Consider the following 20,675-nt stretch of genomic DNA (forward strand, 5'->3'; position numbering starts at 1 on the left):
TCTTCTCCATGCAACACCAAGTATATCTTACTGCTAAGCCTCATAGATAGTTTTAACAAGTATCCTCAGCAAGCCCACAGTAAACCATCAGCTCTAACAATCTCATAACAAGAAGAGAATTGATGGCTGAAAAGATTCTGTTATGAAGTTCTATAGTCTGAATCAAATTTCTGAGAAAGTGCTCTTGATAAAAAATTTTTTTAAATGACAACTTGTTTCAAGATATTTTGTTGCAAAGAAATATCTACTAAAATCTTTATGGATAACGGCATATCATTTTCCCAAGCAACAAAATATATATAGTTTAAAAACCTCTAAGCTGAACATTTCCTTTAAAGCACAGGTGGCAAACACAAGGCCCTCAGACACATCCGGCCCTCCACCTCGTTTTATCCAGCCTGGCACCTTGTTTCTACCCAGCGGCAGCACCTTCACTGTTAAGGAATAGTTACATTTATATAGTCCTAAAATTACATTCGGCCCTTTGAAGGCAACCGCGAGGCTGATGTGGCCCCCAGTGAAAATGAGTGTGATACCCCTGCTTTAAAGTGTTAGTAGGATGGTAGTGTCCTTGGCTGCCTGGCAGAAACAAATGCAAAAAGTCTATAAAAGAGAGCACCTTAAACCCGGGCCTCAATGGATCCCTACAGATAAAGTTCTAATGAATATAATTTCATTAAAAAATAAAATTATGTAATTATAAAATTATATACATGTAAACAAACGTGAGGAAATGACCTACAAAGATTGCTGACACTGGAGTTATCCAAAATAAAAGGATATAAAAGCATGAGTAAAAATCAATACCAAGATTAAAATATATATGTATGTGACATTGCTAGCAAAATAACAAAAACAAGGCATAAGGATTAAAAAAAACAAACCAATTCATATGATATAGATTAGCAGTGACAAAGAGAAAGAAGGGTACCAACCCTATACTCTTCCCCCCACCCCCGCCCAGAAAACCAGATTTTCATGTCTAAATCTCTGCTACATATTTCTAGCAGGTGCCAATGCTGTCTGTGTAAGTGGAAAAGAGTCTGGCTGTCAGCAGACCAGGCTAGAGAGGTACACTGGGGTGGCTCTCTCTGTCTTTGCTGCCACTATAATAACCTCCTGCTTCTATTCATCTACAGTGATCTTGCCTTCCAAGTCTCAGACATCAATGCTCGGGCCTGTGGCAGCACAGAGGCAGCAGCAAAAGAATCCCTATACTCTTGAAATAAGAACTTTGTATGGTTACCAAATATAATATCAATATACAAAAGTCAAACGCATATCTAAACAATAGCAACAAAGTGAAAATCTAACAGAATTAAGGTTCTCAGAAGTAAATAGACCATAAGATATATGTATTTCTAGAGAAAATTATAGACAATTAAAGAAATTAATGAAAACCTTCATCTTTATTAAAAATATTAAAGAAGACCTAACTAGACAGAGAATATTCAAATATTCAATTTGAATATAGGAAGAGAAACACTGAAAAATGTAAAGATGTCGTCTCCTCAGAATCATCTCTTTGAGAGGGTGAAGGGTATAGAAGGAATCTGACAAGCAGATTCTAAGGAGGAACAAATCTAAGACATGGCATCCAGAAGATCAAGTAGGGATCTGCCCCACTTGCTATCAAGACAATATAAGCTCGAGTCACTATGAGCTCAGAAACACATCCTCCCATATATGAAAACCTGGAGAGAGGCCGCACTGAAGATTAATGGAGAAAGGATGGGGTTTCAAGTAAATGGAGCTGGGACAATTGGATATTCACTTAGAAAAAATAAATGAAACCAGATCCCGACCTTACAACACATACAAAAATTCTTAATGAATTAAGAACTCAAATCTCTCTTCTTTTAAAAATCCCGGGCATTTTTTAAAAAAGATTTTATTTATTTACTTTTAGAGAGAGGGGAAGGAAGGGAGAAAGAGAGGGGAGAAACATTGATGTGCGAGAGATACATTGATCGGTTGCCTCTCACACGCCCCCAACTGGGGACCTGGCCCGCAACCCAGGCATGTGCCCTGACTAGGAATGGAACCAGCGACCTTTTGGTTCACAGGCCGGCACTCAATCCACTGAGTCACACCAGCCAGGGCTCAAATCTCTTAAAGAAAATAATATCATCACCTCAAGTGTAGAAAAGAACTTCTTAAAACACAGCAAGTACTAAAACCATAAAGGAAACACACAATACATATGATATAGTCAATCAAACCTAATTAACAAATTCTGTATATTAAAAGATACAAAATGAGTCAAAGCACAAGCCATAAACTGGGGAAAAAATACTTGCAAAAATTATCACAAAAACATAATTATATTTTTAGAATGTATGTAAGAAACTCCTAAAACTCAAAAAGACAAAGAATTTAATAATTGAACGACACCTATAGAGATACTTCAGAGAAGAGGAAACAAATGGTCAATAAATATATGACAAGACATCTAATCTATTTAGTAATTAGATGAATGCAAATTAAAACCACAATGAATTACTGTTACATACTCAGCCCCAAACTAAAAATTCTGACAACTGCTTTATAAATGTAAATTTAAAATTTAAAAAGAACTTCTATGGAATAAATGTTTTCTAGTGCCTAGTAGATGCTTATGTGGCCCTTTTCCCTACTAGCACGACAAAGACAGGCTCTGACACAGGGATCAATCAGCATTTCGAGTGGTACGGTACAAGAGTCTCTAGAAAACAAAGTTCTGACTTTAGAAGAATTGCCATTATCTTTGAAGAGTTATCTCTACCAACCCCAGCACCCCATTAAAGAACACATCTTTGGCTCCTCAAATGGCATTTAAACATTATCAAGTAGAAACTATTCCAGTACCAAAAATCTATTCTTAGTCTTCACAGCTAATATTAATATCATAAGAAACTGTCTCAATATTTATTGGTAAAATTTTATACTCACTCATCAAGAGAATACACTTACTCCAAAAGCCCTTGGTGTCCAAAGTCAGAAGTATGTGTCCTGAACACTCTTGAACTTGCTAGAGAAGAGAGTAACTCACACAAGCCACTTACCTGTCTTCTGGCCTCTTTGTTCCTCGCTCATACGCAGAAGGCGGTGAGAGGGAGCCCCTTCGTTTCCTTTTCTCTTTGTTTTGAGTTTGTTTGTCTGGGTCTCTCTCTCTTGACCTGTTAGGAGTCTTTGGGGTAGCTGTTTGTTCTCTGAAGCCAACAGCATCCCTTCCTCGTTCAGTTACTAAGGGAAAAGGGTTGTTTAAAAAAATTTACTTAGTAGATTTTTCTCCATCATGACAGTACATCAACTGTTAATAAAATTTCTGTGCAACAAATGGGTCTATGGACTCTTCCCTTATATTCCAGTCCTGAATTTGGATGAGACACAAGGTCTGGTGTGTGAGTGTACTCTACTGCCTGAAAGCCTCTTCCATGAATGCTCTTTTCTAACCTTCCCTAAAGTGTCAGTCTTCAACATGTTTACGAAGTTCTGTGCAACACAACATGCAAGATATTCCCATTACCTTTAGCAAGGCAGTCTGCTTGTCAGTTCAAAATGTAAAAGCCTTGTACTGCCCCTGTAACTCTGCATATTTACAATTTGCAAGCTAATCATAAAAACCTCAACAGGAAATGTCTCCTTAATTAAAAAAAAAAAAAAAGATTAGACTTTTTTTTTTTTTAATTAATAAAAGACTCTTATTTGCTTATTTACTCAAGAAGGGGGAGCTTTTTGTCCTGGCTGGGTTGCTCAGTTGGTTAGAGTGTCAACACAAACACCAAAAGGTCGCAGGTTCGATCCGCAGTCAGGGTACACACCTAGGTTGTGGGTTTGACCCCTGGTCAGGGGGTATATGGGAGACAACCGATCAATGTTTCTCTCTCACATCAATGTTTCTGTTTCTCTCTCTCTCTCTCTCTCTCTAAAATCAATAAATATATCCTCTAGAGTGTAGGTTTTAGAATGTTTACTCTAGAGGAACAAGTGAATGGAAGAAAAGTTACTGAAAGCTATGACCTCAAGGAAACCAACAACAAAGATAGTATAAAGAGACATCTCCTTTGGCAAAAATTCTCTAAGAAAGCATAAAAATATAAGTTTTCAAACCTTTACACCAAATACTTCATTTACCTAATTATACATTGTCTGGTTTCAAAAACAAAATAGCTCAAGTTCTTATCAGTTATCTCTGCATATTTCCAAAATTATATTTGTAAAGTTACATATCTAGAATATCGCTGAATACCTACTTGTATTCTCCTTTTCAGTTTGACTTTTCTTTGGAATTCGATATACCTCCTACAAAAAACAAACCAAAAGAAGGCTTGTTAGCATGGAGTGGAAGTGGTGATTGCTTTGAAGCTGAGTGATTTCACACAGCAAAGAAATGAGAAGGAACAGGGTGGTATTTAATTCTTTTCCAAAATTTAAGTTGTATCTGGCTTTAAATAAGAATATATCCCCGTCCCTTAAAAACCAGTAAAAATATATAGCACAAGTAAAAACACTTTAACATCTACAAGGCTTGTATGATCTCATTAGTCAAAGAGCAGTCTAAGTAACTGGGCATTATATTTCTAACACGGATATACTTCCTGATAATTTGTGTATGCTTTCTGCATATAAAATCCAGTCATCTATAGCTCTTTTATCGAGATTATTCATAAGAACAATTCTAACATCTCCCTCACTTACTACACCTCTCAATAAAGAGAAGAAAAGGTTAGTAGTAACTCAGCTATACAAAAAAAACCCTTCAGAAAAATTCTGTGTATAAAGACAATTCCTGCCAGCAGCGTATCTTTCTATAAATGTATAATCAATTGGCTAATAGACAAATGTAATATCTACTTTCATACTGTTGTCATTTTTTAAAAGGGAAGATAAACATTCAATCATTGTTGCTCTTGAAATAACATCTAATATTGTACCAAAATTATTCCTGAGAAATGTAAAATGTGTTTTAGGCCCTGAGTTCCCTTTCTTGCTGCATAAATCTAAGGCCTAGCACCAGTTCTGTTCCCTTGTAGTCCCTCACTGTCGCGGTCCTTCAAGTAGCTCTTGGGCACAACACTCCTACCAGTCACCTCATTAAATGGGCAAATGACAAGCCCACACATTATCAATGGTGCATCATGTGATACCCTCCCTTTAGAGTAATCTCATACTGAGCACACCTATATGATCTGGTAATCCCACTTTTAAAGGAATTGCATTCCAAAAAAAAAAAAAAAAAAATCAAAGAACTCCTCTTCCCACATGATTGTCGACTCTAGCAAATTCACAGAAAATGAGAAATAACCCATATGGCACACAACTGGGAAAGGGTCAAGATGTAATATTCAGTTGCCAATAAAAAGGACAAATGTGGACCACACAGAATCAGAACAATCTGTGTGAATGCAGTTATTTTATTTTAAGATTTTATTTACTTATTTTTAGAGAGAGGGGAAGGGAGGGAGAAACAAAGGGACAGAAACATCGATGTGTGAGAGAACCACAGATTGGGTGCGTCTCACATGTCCCCAGCCGGGATCCAGCCCACAATCCAGACATATGCCTTGTCTGGGAATTGAACCAGTGACCTTTTGGTTCACAGGTCAGCACTCAATCCACCAAGCCACACCAGGTGGGGCTGAATGTAGATGAAAAATAATAATCCTACAACATACAGAATATGGTTGAAATCATTAACATGGAAAGGAGCACCATTTGGGGGACTTACATGCAAATGCAGTGGCTTTGCCTATCCCCTCCTAGACTGACTTTCCTCTGTAGGACTTCCACTACAGTGAAGATTCTCAACTCTGGCTGCATAATTAAGACCATTCCAGGGAACTTTTATTGAATCTAAAACTCTGAGCATGGGTCCTAGGCATCTGTATTCTTAAGCTCCCAGACGACCCTGGATGCCCAGAGAAGATTGAGAACCACTGAACTAGTGGCTTCTTTTAGTAGCCCTCACTCACTATTCACAAGGAAAAATTTGAGAGAACTATGCATTTGCATGTCTATCCTCAGCTCAGAGCATTGTGGGCCTCCTCTTGTGCTGCTTTTGATTGGAGAGAGGGTATATTCTAGGCTGCTCCTCTGCGGGACGCCTCCAGTTGTCTAGCAGTCAGTGTCTACCTGTAAACTGAATCAGTAATAAAGGCAGGAAGGACAGAGCTGATACTCTTAGCTCTGTCTGATTCCTCCTGTCTGCTTCTCAGAGGGGTTACCAAACTTAGGAAAAAGTAATAAAGCAATTCATCAGCACCCACCCACACTAAAGGAAGAAAATAAGTATTCTGCAAACCTAGGCACTCCAAAAGATAACATGTTTATTCATGAAAGGTGAGTAGAACAGATATAACAAGGGATGTCTGTGTCTACTAAGAATTACACAATTTTAACCTACTTAGCTTCTTTTGCATAAGGTCTTGGCATTACAAGTATTCATTACAAATACTTATAGTAATTTATTACACATACCACAAGTTGGGGACCCATTCTGTGGTGGCCCTTAAGTACCAGAGGGAATATTTCTCAGATACATTCTTAATTCCATTAAAAAGTTTTGAGCTACTGCTAAGTACAAAATGTATTCTAATGTTCACAAAATGGATGACTGACTATTAGTGCGTGCCCTAACACCATGGAGAACAAATTCTATCAATATACACCTAAGCACTTAGAGTCACTAACTTGACCCTCCTCTACATATACTCAAAATTGCATACAAAACTTATACCAGAAACTCAGATTTACTTTGAAGCCCTGAATACAACTAAATGTTTCCAAAGTCCAACAATACTGAAAACTGAGAAGGAAGCAGCCATGTGAAGATTACTGTAACACTTAAGATCATTCCGTCTTGTGAATAGGTAGCAATAGTGTTAGCCTACATGATATGGAAGTCTATCTGGAATAATGTCATACCCACAGGCTATCCGAGTTGGCTTAATTTACATTAACCCTTTGTATGTAAAATAACTTTATTTGGTTAAAAATTGTACTCAGGAGACTGGCAACTGTGAGTCAGGGGACCTGGGTTCTGGGGCTAATCCTGACCTCTGAAAGTCCTAAAAGAAAATGGCTTCCAACTCCAACTAATATTCTATTTTATTAAAAGATTTTATTTATATATTTTTTTAGAGAGAGAGGAAAGGAGGGAGAAAGAGAGGGAAAGAAACATCAATGTGAGAGAGATACATCGATTGATTGCCTCTCACACACGCCCTACTGGGGACCTGGCCTCCAACCCAGGCATGTGCCCTGACTGGGAACGGAACCAGCGACCTTTCGGTTCACAGGCCAGCACTCAATCCATTGAGCCACACCAGCCAGGGCCAACTAATATTCTTTACACATCTCGTTTTCTTTCTTTTGTGTCTAGGTGCTGCTATCAACTAACATACACACTCATAGACATTCAAGCCATAATTCTCCAGGGCCAAGATTATCTTATGCTTTGCTATGTCTCTAGCACCATGAATAGTGCTGGGCACATAACACTCAATTACTGCTGAATGGACCAACAAGTGAAATTCTATTTCTAATTTGTAGAAATCAACAGTATATTGCTAAATAAACTCGAAGTACTACATACGTCATACTTTTTATCACTAACCCTATACCATCCTCTTTCATCCCTGGTTAAGAACACTATTCACAGGCCTCACACATAACCACAAACATTGTGTATTTCCAGGGTCAGACAAATAAGTGTGCCTCTGCAATATTTTAAACTCTTTTCAATGCTTAGGACAGTCCACCCTTGGCCAATCACTCCTCTTCAGTAGAAGGCTCAAAAATCAATCTTCAGATACTACCTGATAAACAGAGTCATTGAGAGGCTCATGCACCATCAATGCACCCAATATTCCTTTTATAAAAATGTTTAAATGTAGGTGGTGATGTTATTTGTGGAACTATGATTTGCTCATTTATGTAAGAACTACTTGAGCAACGACTATGTACTAAAAGCAGGTATTAAGGGTCTCCTATGTTTTGGACACTGGAGATGTATAGTGCCTGTTGCCAAGGGTTCGCAGACTGGTAATAATCATGGCTGATGCTTCTTATTGTGTGCCACATCCTCCAACTGCATTCTTATGTATTCTCAAACTGCTAAAAGGGTATTATCGCTATATCTACAGTACATACAAAACAGGCTCAGAGAAGTTAACTATTCCAAGGTCATACTGTGACAAAGTGAGTTACACACTGCACCCAGAGTCCAAGCTTAGGTTTGTCTTCGTACAAAGCACAAACTCTTAACCACTATTACTATTACCTCAAAAGCACTCAGGAAAACGAAAAAGTAAACATACACTATCTTATGACAGGTATATATGAAATGTAAGTAAAAAACAACAGAGGGACATTAAAACTGGTTTGGGCCTTAAGGGAGAGGACTGGGAAAAGCATCCTGAAGGAAACAGACATCTGACTAGTCTTGAAGGATGACTAAGAGTTGTATATACGAAGAAAGAGGTGGAAAATACAGACATGGAAGACGGAGAATGTGTGCTTATTCCAAGTTTATACCTAAGACCTAAAATATGATAGAAGAATAAAAATGATATGAACTCATCTACAGTATCTTTTCTTTCTAAAGACATTAATTATGTGGTACTGAGTGTGTATATTTAAGTATTTTATTCTACTCCATGCACTTTCATGTTCTTTTTTTCTTGATGATTCACACACAGAAAAAAATCCTGCATCCAGGAAATCCTGCATCCAAAAAGCTCTTAAAAAAAAAAAAGACACCAAGAATAAGAATAAATTCTTGGTAAGTAAAACTATGACAGAAAAAAAAAGTGTTGAGTGTCTCTCAGAAAGCAAGGAAAAAAAGTCAAGAAGGAAAATGGGAAATTACAAAAAAAGAATTAGAAGCTAAGTGCTAGAAGTGTACATGTATGTGCAGGTATGGCAGGTGTGCCAGAAAGCAGAGAGAGAAGAAACTGAGGAGAGAGATTATCAAAAAATAATACAAGAATATATTTGAGAACTGAAAGACAAGAGCCACCACATGGAAAGGGCTCAAGTACCTACCACAGCAGAGGAACTGAAACGGCACCAGACTTCAGCAACAACAATGGAAGCTAGGTAACGATGCAATGGTATCTTGAACATTTTAAAAGAAAATTTATTTCTTAATGATAATTATAGGGTCTGCCAAACAAGCAAGAATAGAACAAAGGCATTTTTCAGATGTACAAGGTCTCATAATTATCTACCAGAAGAGAATGCTGAAGACCAAGACTGTGGAGGGTCTAAGATTCAAGATTCTAAAACCTGTCTCACACATCTCATAGATCTCCTGCAGCGTACACTGTACCATAGTGGGTGCTGAAGACCTAACAATTCCTGAAAGAGTGATGGAAAAGCTTTGGAAAGTTATTGTAAGTGAACTATCCAGCATTTAGAATATGATAGAGGCTTATATTAATACATGTATGTATATAAATTCAACAACTGGGCATTCAAAATAGATCATGTATTGAATCTTTACTTTTGTGCAAATAACCAGGAGGAAATAGTGGTTATTTTTAAAAACACCTGCAAAAAATATGAAGATATATCACTCAAACCTGTTACAATTTTGAAAAAAGTTGTCTTCCAACAATACTGTGCCTAATAGGAAAGTTTAGTTATCTGAAAAAAGCATTTTTTGAGCAATTGCTATAATCGGCAAACAAATTTTTATATTAAAAAGGGGTGGATGTTCTTAATACAATAAAGCTGTTAATAGAAATGTGCATCTGAAGATGAAGAACCAGTTTGCAATAGAAAAAGATTATGAGCTTGAAGGGCAAGTGGAAGAGAGAAACCACATAAAGCTATAAAAATAAATTTGAAATTTAGGAAATAAGCTAACACAATAGATCCACAATTTGGGATAATCTTAAGAAATAATAACTTAGGTTGTGATACTGTAGGAGACAGTCAAGAGAGAAAGTACACAGAGACAAAACAGGCTGATTTGAAAGAAAATTAAACACTCATTAGCATTCCCACTTCTGGGTAAATAGCCACAGGAAATGAAAACAGGCTATCAAAGAGATACCTGCACTCTCAACTTCTTTCTAATATTATCTGCAACAGCCAAGATATGGGAACAATCTGTCAACAGGTGAATGGCTAAAAAAGATGTGTTATATATACACAATGAAATATTACTTAATCATGAGAAAGGACATCTTGCTATTTGTGACAACATGGATGGACCCTGAGAATATTAGGCTAAGTAAAATAAATCAAGACAGAGAAAGACAAATACTACATGATATCACTTATATATGGAATCTAAAAAAGCCAAACCCGTAGAAATAAGAAATAGTGCCTATTAGGGGGTTGGGAGGTAGGGTGGGGAAAGGTGAGGTGATAGTTAGAGTACAGATTTCAAGGTATAAGATGAAAAAGTTCTGAGAACCTAATATACAGCATAGTGAATCCAGTTAAAAATACTGTATTTATGTATTTTTATGTATGTATATATGTATGTACGTATTATATAATTGACAGGTGCCAAGAGAACAGATTTTAAATGTTCTCTCCACAAAAAAAGAAATGGTAATTATATGATGTAATACAGACATTAGCTGACACTATGGTGCTAATCAGTTTGTAATATATAAGTGTATCAAATCGACATATTGTACGTCTTAAACTTATGTAATATGTCAATTATATCACAATAAAGCTGGAAAAAATGTAGATACTAAAACAAAAAACTGTTTTAGCTCAAGAAATGTTATACAGCTATGATTCTAATGTTTTTGTCTTTATTATGTATGAATCATAATTCCCCAAAGCAGTTAGATTATGTTTAAAGTTACAGTAGCCCTGGGTGGTGTGGCTAGTGTCAGCCTGTGAACCAAAAAGGGTCACTGGTTCGATTCCTGGTTAGGGCACATGCCTGGGTTGTGGGTCAGGTCCCCAGGTGGGGGCATGCGAGAGACAACCGATTGGTGTACCTCTCACTCATCAATGTTTCTCTCCTCCTCTCTCTAAAAATAAATAAGTAAAATCTTAAAAGAAAATAAAGTTACAGTAAACAGAATCTTCTATTAAAAAAGGTTCTCTTTTAATTACACAGTTTAAAAAATAATACCCATTTTTGGTTAAAAAGCACTTGAGCAAGTCACCTACTAGGTCACTCAGTAGGCCTAAACTGGAATGTTTTCATCCAACAGTCTCAAAAAGTACTCATTGGAAGTTTGTTGGCAACACATTGCAGCACATTTTTAACATGTCCCAAATGAACTGCTGGAAATAGGTTATAAAAACAGAATCAAAACAAAATTACAAACCAATACTTTATAAAAAATACTTTTTCTGGAAAGGATAAAAATTTAACACTAATGTAGACTGCTCTTGAGCTAATGAGAATGTAATTCATTTTTTACCTTTTATTATATATATCAGATTATCTATTATATGATAACCTTTACTTTTTAAAACTAAGTCTAGATTATTTCATTTTTCCTTGTTGGCAAGTACAGATCAAATTGAGTAAGTGTCAACCAAACCATTTCTCCTATTTTCCTAAGATGATAGCAAGACTAAGAACAAAAAAGACTGTGAGCGAGCTGCCACTTTCATATCTGGAAGCAGCAGAAGAGCAGGAGGGAACAAAAAGAAAATTTGAAAGAGGAGGTATGAGATATGAAGACCAAAAGTTCAAGAGCCAACTTCAGGAAAAGGAGTCCTAAGAGAAAAGGAACCATTTTAAGAAATAATGAAGATGAGCTCAGTTGGTTAGAGAGTTGTCCAGATATGCCAAGGTTGCAGGTTTGACCCCTGATCAGGGCATATACAAGAATCAACAAAGGAATGCATAAATAAGTTGAACAACAAATCAATGTTTCTCTCTCCCTAATGAATAAAATAAATACATGAAGATGAGCTTTTCAGACCTAAGAAAATATAAAAATACTTCTCATTAAAAAGGCTAAGAGAGTCAAACAGAAAATAAAGAAACTATGACCTAGCAAGTCTGCAACTGGGATTATATGCCCCCCAAAACTCTCCTATTGGCTCATGCAGGGAAGTGTAAAAAATGTTCATCGCCACAATGTGTATAGTGGGAGAGCGTTGATGGCAATCTGAGTGCCCATCACTAGAAAAAGGATGTATAAAATGTAGGTGCACACCACAAAACAAAACATGGAAATCAGACAAAAAGGACTAGAAAGGACACAAAACAGCACAATAGATGGATCTTAAAAACATAGTGTTGAAATCTTTAAAAAAGCAATGAGATAACATAGTACCATTTAGATACACTAAAAATACATGCAGGAAAAGTTATTTGATAAAATCCAACATACCTTAATGATAAAAATACTCAACAAACCAGGAATAGAAGGGAACTTTCCCAACCTGATTAAGGGCATCTATGAAAAACCCACAACTAACATCACACTTAATGATCAAATCTGAAAGCTTTCTCCCTAAACTCAGAGCGAGACAAACATGCCCACTCTCCCTATTTCTGTTCAACATTGTACTGATAGTGTTAGCCAGGGCAATTAGGCAAGAAAAAGAAATAAAGGACATCCAAATCGCAAAGGAAAAAGTAAAACTATCTCTGTTTGCAAATGAAATGATCTCATATGCAGAAAATCTTAAAGACCCCCCCCATACACACACACACAAACCCTACTGAAGAGCTCACCAAAACTGCAGGATACAAGACCAACACGCACAAAAAGTAATTTATGTATACTGGCAATGAACCAGCCAAAAATGAAATCAAGAAAATAACCACATTATTATGTTAGTATACAAAAATTAAACACTTAGGAATAAAAGTTTTAACCAAGGAAGAGCAAGGCTAGGGCACTAAAAATCACAAAACATTGGTTCCAAGAAATTAAAGAAGCGTCCCCTGGGGAGACATTCTTCTAACTTCAGAGAGCTGGGCTCCCAAGAAACCAAAGGTAGGAAGAGTCAGTTTTGGTTTTCATCCCTATTTGAGAAGCTGCCCATATTTATGGACCTCTTGCCCCAGAAAGCCCCACAGTTTTGCATCATTTCATGAGCTTCTGAAAATGTCCTGACGTTCAACCATGAACCATAGGTTGGAAGCTCTGCAGCACTAGGGAAAAAAAGGTACTTGAACAAAACATTAAAATGACAGTTTCTACGATTTCAGAATGAATTTGGACTTACTATAGCTTTAAAATCAAAAGCAGATTAAGATAAACCTAAAAAGTATTCACCATAATTCCATGATTTCCCTAACAAGAATACAGAAATCACTATTTGTTGGATCAGAAAAAGGAATGGAAAGAATATAGGATTTAAATCAAAAGACCTGAGTCCAGTTTTGTTTCCGTCACTTAAAAGCTAAATTACAACGTCATGGACTTGTTTTCATTTGCAGCTGATAAAAACATGACCCCAGTGCCCTAGGGAAATTCAAGCGACTAAGAGAGAAGCAGTCTCTGCTTCCCCACAATGTACAGTTATGAAATGGTATCTGCTGCAACTGGGAAGGATGTTATAGGCAGAATACTCTGTCTTGGAGGACTAGAAAGGGCTTTCCTGGAGAAAGGAGAAGAGACACCTAAACAAACAAAAAAGTGTTTTCAGGATTGAGTATGTTTACGTGTGTGTATGAACATTAGTAGCACAGGCCCACTGATAGGCCAGAATGGCTTGAGGTAAGACTACATACATAAACGAGACCAGGCTATGTCATGACATGCATGCCTCGTTAAGAAAAGACTAACTTAATTTTAATAGTGTAATGGGGAACCATTTAAAAGTCTTAAATAGGACAATGAGAGGAACATATCTGCATTTTCCAGAAGATCACTCTGGCTACTAAGTATAGCACAGACTGTTGGGGGCACATAGTCATTCACTATTATTAATAGGTAACTTACTGTTATAACCATTACTATGAAGATACAATAATGTAAAAGTAACTTATGGTCCATGCCCTTGAAGATCTCACGGTCCAGTGAAGGGAAACAAGACTTTACACAAGTAATTTAAGTAATCTGTTAAGATTATTTCCACTGTGTAGAAATACAGAAAAGGACAGAGCACTACAAAGGATGAACTACAACTATAACTCTGAATAAAGGAAGATTAAAAAAAATGATACAAAGAAAAGAAAGGATATTCTAAGCAAAGAGAACAGCACATACCTAACCATGACCGTAACAAGGACATGGAAAGGTTAACATATGGTGGAGCAAAAGTAGGTTTATGGTTGTTCGTATGGAAAATAATAAGAAATAAGAATAAGAATTATTTTGCATACTCACAATTGTAAACCTACTTTTGCTCCACCCTGCATATAAATAAACAGCCTAATGTGACTCATGAACTTAGTGTTTAAATGAAATTATTGAACAAGATTAGATAAACATAGAAGTACCACCCCTACTTTTTTAGTTCCTCATACACTTAAAGCCATTGTTATTTTAATGGGAGTCTCTGTGATGCCATTAGAGATTCTGATTATTGATCACATCTGTGTTTAAGATAAACACTGTAGCATAACAAAACATAATATAAATGGGGAAAAGAATGGGGAGCAAGACATACAAATAGGAGACAGTTAAACCAGTCTAAGCAAGATAAGACAAGACCCTGAGTTAAAAGTGGCAAACAGGAGACAATATGACCTATTTCACCAGTAGGACAAAAGAAATCTCAGGTGCCTTAAGAAATGCCACCTTTTAGGTGATGGGGAGAAAAGACATACAACTGTAATTGAATAACAATAAAAATGAAAGAAAGAAAAGAGAGAAAAAAGAGAGAAAGAAAGAGAGAAAGAGAAAGAAAGAAAGAAAGAAAGAAAGAAAGAAAGAAAGAAAGAAAGAAAGAAAAAAAGAAAGAAAGAAAGAAAGAAAGAAAGGAAGAAAGAAAGAAAGAAAGAAAGAAAAAGAAAAGAAAGAAAAAAAGAACAAACGAACGGCCACCTTTTAAGGGATAGGCAGAATAGAACATTAGTGAGAGTCACAGAAGGAAACTCAAGAAAGGGTGTGGTGTCACATTAACAGAAGGAAAAGGCAAGAGAAATGAGAGAGATTAAGTACTTCATGAGAACACACGTTCACGTTCATACATACAGAAATATGCATACGTGTGTATTGTTTACAGTCTGCTGACAGCTCCTACAAGTGATGCCAGCAGCAATGACTTCATCTAAAGCCTGGATCATGGTTTTTAAACACTGTTTCCCAACACAAGGAACCAGGGCTTTTTAGGGAAATGCCGATTTCAGGGCTGGGTAAGAGGAAGTACAAGATGAGCCTGAAAGAGCATATTAAAAAAATAAAATGGAGCCCTGGCTGGTGTTGCTCAGTGGACTGAATGCCAGCCTGTGAACCACAAGGTTGCTGGTTTGATTCTCAGTCAGAGTACATGCCTGGGCTGCAGGCCAGGTGCCTGGCTGGGGTGGCAGGGCAGGGGCGGGTAGGCATGCAAGAGGTAGTCAACTGATGTTTCCCACTAATACGGATGTTTCTCTCCCTTCGTCTCCCTCCCTTCCCCTCTCTCTGAAAATAAATAAAATGTTTTAAAAAATAAATAAATACAATGGAGAGGTCAAAAACAAATGGAAGGGATCTTATAGAATCTCTCAATGCCCAAATAAGGGACAATTTCATTTAAGCACTGAATAGTGGAATTAATTAATCATAATTAATTGAATAAAAACAATCCATGAATCTAAACTGATATAAATCAATGAATAAAAAGTAAATGGAAAAGCAGGGAAAGGTTTTATTTATGAAAGAATGGCAACCGAAAAACATAGAAGTAAAGGAATGATGGATTAGAAAATCACCATCTGGCAACCATCATAGTTATGTGATTCAGGCAAATTCACTGGATGTTGAAACTAAAGGATAAATTTGATGGAAAAACAGGATATTTATGTATTTCCAAAAGTGCCCCTATGTGATACTTTTTAATTAGAAAGGGAAAAACAGTAACTTTACATTGGATAAACCTGGTGGACACCACCTTAATTAAGTGATCAAAGTTGATGATGCCAAAAATGGAACAAATCAACATCATGTGAAGAATACTACTGTAATATTCCTAACCAAAAATGTATAACCTAAATCCAAGTAAAAGAAAACCCGATGAGCCAAAATTGAGAAATATTCTAAGAAACTGAGAAATATTCTAAGAGAAGTATCAAAAAATGTGAAGTTTATAAAAGCAAAGAAAGACTGAGGAATTATTCCAGATTAAGGATTATTAAAGTAATACAATTCAAAGTAACTCTCACTCTCAAGTTGGAGTCTGGAATAGAAAAAAAAATTTTTTTTTGCTATAGAGAACATTATATGCACAACTGGCAAAATTTGAATGAAGTCTGTTGATTAAATACATAGTATTGTCACTATAATCTGTTGATTTTGATATGCCTACTGAAGTCATGTGGAAGAATGTCCTTGTTTTTATGAAATACCCTTGTACACACTGAAATACTAGGGGCAGTAGGCATCTTATCTGTAACTTACTCTTTAAAAACAAGTTAAAAATTTTTAGGAAAAATGATGGCAAATGATGTGGCAAATGTGGTAAAATGTTAAGTTGGAGGATCTGTGTCAAGGGCTTAAAAAATTTTTAAGACTGATTTTTTCTACGTTTGCCACTAAATTGTATTACTTGCAGAATACATATACAAGAGTATGCTTGCAGTTTTCTAGTATGTCTAAAATTATTTAAGAATTTTAAAAAATTTAAGAAGGATAATTTGTATTTTTAAGTTGTGATTACATATAAAACTACATTATAACAACTTATCTATATTAAAAAATTTCTCATTTCCAACTAACTTGATTACAGTCCTAAGGGAAAACAGTATTCCTTAAAGGTCTCTTCTAGCCCAGTAATGTATATATTCTCCCACTTCTCAGATAGCCTTACATCCAAATAAAGTAATTTTCCCTACACAGTCATTAAAAAAAAAAAGCTAGCTTCATGTCCTATAAAAACATGATCATTACGTCTTTAGGGAAATAGAGTTAAGAGCTCACCCAAAAGAATTGTCAAAATGACTTCACTCAATATTAGAATGTTGAGAGCAGCCAAACTCTGTACTTTACTGTTTAGATCAGGTGTTGTCAAACTTATTCTGTACAGGGCAGGAAAGTAGATATTTTAGGCTTTGTTTGTCATCCAGTCTCTGAAGCAATTACTCAACTCCACCACTGCAGTATCAAAGCAGCCACAGACAGTATGTAAATGAATAAATGTGGCTGTGTTAAAAAAATTTACTTATAAAAATAGGCTGTGCTGCAGATTTGGCCAACCCATGATTTATATTAAAGTATTATCCAATAATAACAAAAGGGACTACTAATAAGTTTAAGGCTGCATTTGCCATTTACCAAGGACATAAAAAAACTTCAATGTTCTTGGGGAGTGATTCCAAATTTTAAAGAAAAGGATAACCAATACTGATCTTTATGGATACAGAATTCTCTCTACTAAGGATTTTGAAATTTATTACAGAAATCCAGGGGCCATAATTACATAAAATATTAGTTACAGATCACATTTCCAAGCAGTGACTCACAACTCTTCAGTTAGGTAACTCAACATTTTATTTCTGTAGAGAGTTTAATGCTCAACTTTCTAAAATAATGTTTGTTGCATTAAAGATAATGTCTGGAGAGAAAGATGGAAGATAAGAATAAGAATGGTCATTAAGAAGAGTCCAGCTTATTACATGTACAGAATGTTCTCCCTAAATCATCTAATTCAGGTGTAACTGTAACTGCCTGGAATTCATTATAAAGACAGATGCACATCCTATAACCTAAGTGTCTACAAGACAGGCTCTGGAATCACTAGCCATCACAGTCTCCTGGGTGTTTAATTACAACTGAAACTGCGAAATCCACAGGGACCTTACCTCTTTCTCTCATGATCCAAATGAATGAAGATTTTCCAGTCAAGTATAATTAATCACCACTCATAACCAGCTGTTTTGCCCTGTGAGGTCTTGGGTATATTTTCAGCATGAAGGGTGATGTACAACAATTCCTTTTGCAAATAGAAATATATGCACATGTCCCTGCTGAAAATGTAGCCCAGTAAATTTGCTTGTGAAAGTGAAGACATGCTCATGTGTAGCAATGTGCGAGGTGGTGTTTCTTGTTTTGGTCTACTTTAGGAGACAAAATGTGTAAGCCTTGTGGAGCCAAGGCAAGGCAGGGGTCCTGTGTATAGAGGTATAGAAAAAGTAGCTCACTTAATCCTTTCTTGCCAGGAGTCGGGATTTTCCCAGAACGACATCCATTGTCGGCAATGGACACACCAAAATAACGCCGGCGCCAGTGAGTTAACCACCTCTGTCCTCTTTTCACCTATTATATTTTTCATGCATCATCCAACTTCCCAACCATCTTCCTGTTTCTTCACAGAATGCACGCTAGGTTCTTGTTTTTCTTCAGCACGAAGTTGAAAATGGAGTTGAGAAAAGGAGACACATGGTCAGCTGGTGATGTTAACAAGCTCCTTGCTGCCCTGAGAAGCTAGATGGAAATGGTTCAAGTTACAAGAGGGATCATCATCAGATCTGGGAGGACAAAGAGTAATTCATGAAGCTTCATTCCCTTCCCTCCCACCCTTTTTCATTTACTGATGATCCCTATAGTCTGCCTTCACAGCAAAACAAAGATTAAGGAATCTGAAGCAACCTCTTTCAGTTCTTCACTCCATCCAGTGTGCAGAAAGGCCAACTGGAACAAATGTCCAGCAATGTTAAAGTGGCCCCAAAAGGTCAGGGAAGCTTGGAGTGGCTAACATAACCACAATCTTAGATCAATGTTTTTGTTTGTTTGTTTGTTTTTTCCTTCAGGGAGCTTTCATTTTGATCTCTGCCTACAGAGGAGGAAACTGAGGCACAGTGATGACAAAATGACTTCCCAAGGTCAGATCAATGTTTTTTAGTATGATCTCAGAATTAACTTCAGCAACTAACACTGCTTAGCAACAGGTGCTAAGATTGAGTGTATACGACATTTTCTTTCCCCGCCAATGTTTACTTGAACACATAGGTGGAAGTCAGACAGAAGTAGTTAACTCTTTTGATGCCGGATAGTATGGATACACTGTATAGTAATCACATCATGTCAATGTGTTTCTCTTTAGAAAATGTTCAAATTATGGATTCCTAAGTTCAGAGTTCCTGTTAGATGCTTAAGTATTTTTTTAAGGACAACCATAACCATAGTTTTGAAATCAGAACCCTTGTAAATGTTAATAGAACAACAGATGAATTAAAAACCCCAGCACCAATGTGTAACAAAACATCACAGTTCAGTTAAGCAAAAACATTTCTCAGTAATGTAATTCTAGATGGATAATGATTCCAGAGCAAAGTAAAGTTTGAAGAAAGAGGATTTTATTTAATGGCTTCCTTAATGCTAAGAATCAGGATAAACCCAAAGTATACAGAGTAAGAAGGATATATTTTAAGTATGAATAGAATTTTAAACTTCAAATCAAGAGGACCATCAAACTACATAGTACTGTGCAATTGCTTTAATCTTTCACATAGAAATAGGGAGGATAACAAGCAGGGAAAGAAATAATTTTGTAGGACTCAAGAATAATTCATAGCATTACAATTACAATAAAAAACTACCACATAAACAAAAGCATTCACTTTCTCCAGAGTTTAAGAAGAGACAGGGTTTTAAAGGATTATGATGATTGTCTTTTTTTTTTTAAATTATGTCAACCAGAGACTCCTTGGGCAAAGGTGAACAACTAGGTCTATAACTCCACTCTCTTTATATAAAATTATAAGGGCTTATCTAGTCCACCTGTGTACTTGTCTCCATTTCGACCTTCTATAATGAGCCACCACAGTACAGGATCTGCTAGCAGTCTCTAAATATGAGAGACTTCTTCAAGGGAATAAGGCAGGCTTTAAATAAAGGTCCACCCAGGTGACTGACCCAGCATCTCTCTCCATTAATTGCAATTCCAGGTCCTATAGTTCATATATTGTGTCATAGGCAGATTTACACTCTGAGTCCTTCCTTTTAGATTTATAAAAAGGTCAGATTTCATAAGGCTTAGTAAGGCTGAGTTTATGCTGAACTGTAAGTGATGAAAAAGTAGCATGTATAAGAGCTCAAATGGATAAATGAGCTGAAACCACACCATACTTAAAGAAGGGTCTCAACACAGCAAATTGCAAACTCCAAAAATAAGCACAGTGAACAAACAACCAGCTACTCATTTTGCTCAGTGTAAGGCCAGTTCCATAGGGGTCAAATCGCAGGATTTAATAGGTGAACTTTGTAGTCATAATTGGGGATAGAAGGATTCAGGTATCCATCTTGCTGCAAATAAATCTGTACTGCTGGTTTATCTGGTTGTTTCACCTCTGGCAGAAGAAAGGAGGAACAGAAAAATAGAAATGTAACCTGTTCCCACAGGATCCTCAAGACCTGGATCCCAGATCTAGATCACTTACAGTAGAAATGTACCACATCTTTCCTAGGCTCGTTCTGTTACTCACTTCTGTGTTTATCCAAGAGCCACACAGGGTTTTCTGCAAAGCAAACTCTACACGCCTTGCTACCTGCACACCTTTAAGAGGCGATTATGTAATATTAGGCCTAAGGGCCCCACATCTATTTTTCCTCTAGATAGCATCTTTTGTGGAAAGAAATAGGCATGCAAAGATAGATCTATTTCAG

The 20,675-nt window shown here is 36.5% G+C and overlaps 1 protein-coding gene across 6 annotated transcripts in view; it reads right to left on the reverse strand.

The window, feature by feature from the left end:
* Positions 1-20,675, reverse strand: part of SETD2 (SET domain containing 2, histone lysine methyltransferase) — a 93,303-nt gene that overhangs the window by 16,112 nt on the left and 56,516 nt on the right. For 3 of the 6 annotated variants that reach the window (XM_024566076.4, XM_053929395.2, XM_053929394.2), the window contains 2 exons: positions 4,236-4,284; positions 3,045-3,225 (listed from right to left, as the gene is read on the reverse strand). In XM_024566076.4, the coding sequence (XP_024421844.2) occupies positions 3,045-3,225; positions 4,236-4,284 (230 nt within the window). Of the gene's footprint in view, positions 1-3,044; positions 3,226-4,235; positions 4,285-18,211; positions 18,495-20,675 lie in introns of those variants that run through there. The other 3 variants (XR_011651502.1, XR_008427462.2, XR_008427463.2) reach the window with 3 other exon arrangements.

Source organism: Desmodus rotundus, chromosome 8 (assembly GCF_022682495.2).
Source record: "Desmodus rotundus isolate HL8 chromosome 8, HLdesRot8A.1, whole genome shotgun sequence".
Lineage (NCBI taxonomy): Eukaryota > Metazoa > Chordata > Mammalia > Chiroptera > Phyllostomidae > Desmodus > Desmodus rotundus.